A 4787-nucleotide genomic window follows, 5' to 3' on the forward strand; every position below is an offset into this window, starting at 1 on the left:
CCATCTGCTAGGCTTTGTGTGCACTTCAATCTCCAGGCCCAATATGAACCTACAGCTAATTTTTAGATGTGGGAATTATATTGAAATGATGAGTCTGAACACCCTTACAGCTATGCAAAGTAGTCCAGAGAACTGCTAAATTTCTATTCTAGCACACAACCCAATTATTTACATGTTTTTACTCAAGTCTAGTCTACAAGCCTAGCCAGTGGAATTCTGCAACTGGTTGGCTCATACATATAGGTTGACACTTATGGTGTCCCCAGTCCAAGTGCAGGGCAAATTTTGCAATGCCTACTCAAAACGAGTGGTGAAATAGGGGCCCTTTAATGCATGAGTAGAGCAAAGTACCCACGTAGTACTTTTACTCTAATGTACTTGATCATATGGACACTTGGCTTAAAGTAGTACAGTTTATCAGTATTGTGGAAAGAAAACGCCTCCCCTCCCTACATAACTATAAATATGAAAAAATAGACCTATAATGGCTTAAACCAACAAACTTTTTAAGTGAATCCAAGTACAGAATTACATGCCTTGGGATAAATGTAAGTTTTTTCGAATGGCTGCTGCATCAACTGGGAACTGCAGTCTATTGTCAACCCAGTATAAATAAGTTGGTAGGCTGCATGCTAGTACCAACACTAAGGCCTATGTTTTAAAACACATTTTCCCAGCTTTCTAAGTTCTATGATTCAGGTTAAGCCTTGTATCAACTGCACTTTTTTATACATGTAGCATTGAAATACTTCGTCAAAGTATTTGAATGAATATAAACCATCATTAGTATCACAACTATTTAAATTGAAGGCTCTTTTTAAAACAGGTCCCATCTATCTACACAAGCAGTCAGCCAGAGAAGCTTCTATATGTTTATTAGAGAAAGAACAAAGTAATTACCAAAAATAATTAAATTAGTAAAACATCACTGTGGTTAATAAAACTAACCAAAATTAAGTTATTACCTGGCATGGGGAAGGAGGAAATTGCAAGCAAGGCCATAAACCAGGGATCAGGTTTTTCAAAGAATTGTCATATTTTTTCCATGATAACTTATACTTATTGCATGTATTATCAATACCTAACCATTAATAGCTGAAAAAGACTTGCTCAATATTAAATAACAATAACAATTTGCCCTCATTATAGGTAGTAGGCCCTGCTAAAATCCTCGACGGGATTTGAGATGGTCCAAACAGTTGATGAATGTGAGACAGAGCAGCTGTTACAGTGGGCACTAACATGTGGCCAAAGTGGGGAGGTTACTCCTTACAAGTTTTAACATGTATGTGGCTTCATTTTAAACTAACATATTCAATCCATTTAGTATCCCCTATAACTTCATGACAACGCAAAATAGCAACGTAAAATAGAGTAATTAAATATTCCTTTATTGTACCATGTGTATTGGGATTCATTGTTGTTGGACATGCAATGCTCTAACAAAAAGACATCTGTTCAATATATCTAGCACGTAAATGTTCCCTTTACATTTCCTCCACTCAGCAAGAATATACAATATGTAAATGTGAAACATCAGACAGGCGACATTAGTTAGACACATCTTTGCATCTAAGTCTTTAAGCCTCTATCATACATTCTTTATTTATTTATTTATCATACATACTCTACTGATGGGGGCTGCCGGTGGGGGGGTGGGTGCTGGGGTGCGAGTATGTGAAAGAAGAAACAATAGACCCCCTAGAAAGTGCACATGGTGCTTAAAGAGGAATAATGTGCAATGGTGGACAACGTGGCTGGTAGTGGATTCATGTTGCCGGCCCACACATAGAAAAATCGAAATAATGAGAGTGATTTCATAGGATCTATTCGGGACCATTCCAGTGCACACGGTGCGTCACCCCGACTAAAGGTTTGAATTGGCTTCCCTAAAGTCGAGATTCCACCAGCCTTGACATGGGGTCCTCGCCTACCCTCGGGCCTAAGAGCAGCACTTCTTCTTTTCTACGTAGAGGACTCTGTTGCAGCGCGGGCATGTGTGGTACACGTCCTTAAAGTTTTTCATGAACAACGGAATCAGGCAGCAGCACAGAATGAGCCTGGAGGGAAAAGAACACAGAATGCAAACGGAAGTCAAGTCTTTTTCCATCAGTTAGAGAAGCAGAACAGTGGTTTCAACATCTCTTCTTTTACTACAGATTTAGATATGGATTCTGCATCAGGTTTCCCGGGTCCCCCTAAAGAGCAAGCTGCAGGTTGGACGGCCCGATCAAGGGAGCAAATCAATGTCAAAATGATTTGCTACATAGACCCATACAATTGCATCTAGACTCACTTTTCATAATCAATGTGCACGTGCAGACCAAACAGTGAACTTGACTGACGAGACGGAATGCTAGAGCCAGAACACTCCAAAGCTAGAGCTAGAACAATCTAGAGCTAGAGCTAGAACAATCTAGAGCAGAGGTCTCAAAGTCAAGGCCCGCGGGCCACTTGTGGCCCGCCGGCCGACATTTTGTGGCCCCCGAGTGGACATCAGTATGTAATGTTAATGTGGCCCGCGTGTCTTTACCAAACGCGCTTTGGCCCGCATGGGCTACCATAGCAGGCAGCCAGCCGGGTTGCTAGGAAACGCAGCAAGCAACGGAGTGACACCACTGCACTTGAGATGCACTTTGAGAATGTTGTTGAACTGTTGATGAACTGTTAATAAATATTGAGAAAATTGGAACCGTAAAATTGAAACACCCTTTTTAAGAAATACTTGAGTACTTGTGGCCCAACCTCAGCCAGGCTCCCCCTCCAGTGGCCCCCAGGTAATTTGAGTTTGAGACCCCTGATCTAGAGCTAGAACACTCCAGAGCAAGAGTTAGAACCCTCTAGAGCTAGAGCTAGAACCCTCTAGAGCTAGGGCTAGAACAATCTAGAGCTAGAGCTAGAACCCTCTAGAGCTAGAACCCTCTAGAGCTAGAACACACTAGAGCTAGAACACTGTCTAGAGCTAGAGCTAGACAGAGTAGAACCACTGTGTCCAGAGCACAGACCCTTGAGTCTGATTCAACATTCATTAGTTATTTCTGTGGCACCCATGATCCTCTACAGTTTGAGGTTCCTTGAATCAATAATAATATTATGATTGTGACAATGGGGGAGACCCTTGCCCATGTGACCCCCCTGGGACCGGTGATCCATCCTTTCCCCTTTTATACTCCCCCCTCTCTCTCTCTGTCTTACCCGCAGCAGATGAAGAGCAGGCACATGAGCCAGGCGTAGGTGCCGGCCTTGTAGGTGACATTGGTCATGACCTGCTGTTGGCAGCTGGTGCAGGTGGTCATGCCCGCCGTGCGCCCCAGGTCGCTGTCCGGGCTTACAAACCTCTGCTTGCCAGTCTCGGGGCTGGTACCTCCATATGCGCCACCTCCGCTCGTGTACACTAGATGGCGGTAGAGGGTTAAAGTAAAGTTAGTAAGTGAGGTTTGCGTGTGCCTGTTTCAAGTAGCAGGTTGGGATATGTGAAAAGTGACTCAAGTGAGCTCTTCCCTGGAATCTCGAGAAACGAGACTGTATGTGAAACGTGACTTTATCTAGGATAGGTTGACCATGAAAAAGGCGTGACAGGCTTCAAGAGTCATCTTCAATCACCCGAAAAAAATGTAATCGGTCAGGGAATTCCCAATGCGTCGTTGCCATTGTATTGGTTTAATTTTAGTTAATTGGCGCTACACTACGGAAAGCCCAGCCATCTCGCGTGCGCGAGGCATCTTTCTTCTATTTGTGATTAAAAAAGAAAAAAGTGTAGGTCGTGTAGGTTATAAAAGTAGGCTGTAACAAGCCATAAAAAATAATAAAGACGCCGAGGAAGAAAAAGGAAAATTGTGCAATTCTATGAATTCTGATTTAGCATATCCGGTTTATCCAGCTTCTTCTAAAAGGCTCCTGGTTTGAACACAGCTAGCAATATAAGATAAGTTACGGCCAAACTTCATAAATCACAGCATCATAAAGGATAAGAATGCCTAGAGAGAGAAGGTAATGGGGTCACGTGGTCAAAGTAAAACTGGCGTAGGTCTGAATCGTATATTTGTAGTAGCCTACTCGGTAGAAGGTACGATTTTTTTTCTCCATTATTTAAGTGTCATTTGTTATCAACAAACAACAATATTTTTCAGTTATTAGTAAGTGAAATGCTCGGTTACAATATCTGTTCCGAGGGCCCCCCCAGTGTGATACTCCTAGTAGGGACTGACCCTACGTTAGAAGGGAGGGGGCCCCCAGTGTGAGCCTCCTAGTCGGGACAGACTCTACGTTAGTAGGGAGGGGGCCCCCAGTGTGATACTTCTAGTCGGGAAAGACTCTACTTTAGTAAGGAGCAGAGAGGGAGGGGCCCCCGGTGTGATACTCCTAGTGGGGACAGACCCTACGTTAGTAGGGAGGGGCCCCTCAGTGTGAGCCTCCTAGTCAGGACAGACCCTACATTAGTAGGGAGGGAGCAGAGAGGGAGGGGCCTCCAGTATGAGAGATACTCCTAGTCAGGCCAGACCATTGACTGCTGGCCCGGGGGTGGTTGTGTACCTTGAGAGGCTGACTTGTTGGTGACTCCCTCTTCCTGGGACAAGTTGGGGTTGAAGGGGGTGTGCACATGGTAGACTGATACTCCACTGCCCGTCGCTTCCTCCACTGGAAAGAGAGAGGGAGAGAGAGAGAGAGAGAGAGAGAGAGAGAGAGAGAGAGAGAAATTACAAATAGAAAAAAGTTAGTAATGAAACAGCTGTCCTTGTGAATGTGAATTGTAAAATGTGTGTGTGTGTGTGTATTGAGGCTCAGCA

The 4787-nt window shown here is 43.9% G+C and overlaps 1 protein-coding gene across 1 annotated transcript in view; it reads right to left on the reverse strand.

The window, feature by feature from the left end:
• Positions 1–1942: 1942 nt before the first annotated feature.
• Positions 1943–4787, reverse strand: part of litafd (LITAF domain containing) — a gene marked incomplete at both ends in the record, with an annotated part of 2892 nt that continues 47 nt past the window's right edge. The window contains 3 exons of the mRNA XM_084488552.1: positions 1943–2060; positions 3196–3394; positions 4534–4638. Coding sequence (XP_084344678.1) covers positions 1943–2060; positions 3196–3394; positions 4534–4638 — 422 coding nt within the window. The remainder of the gene's footprint in view (positions 2061–3195; positions 3395–4533; positions 4639–4787) is intronic.

This window comes from Micromesistius poutassou (assembly GCF_964030765.1).
Source record: "Micromesistius poutassou genome assembly, chromosome: 1".
Classification (NCBI taxonomy): domain Eukaryota; kingdom Metazoa; phylum Chordata; class Actinopteri; order Gadiformes; family Gadidae; genus Micromesistius; species Micromesistius poutassou.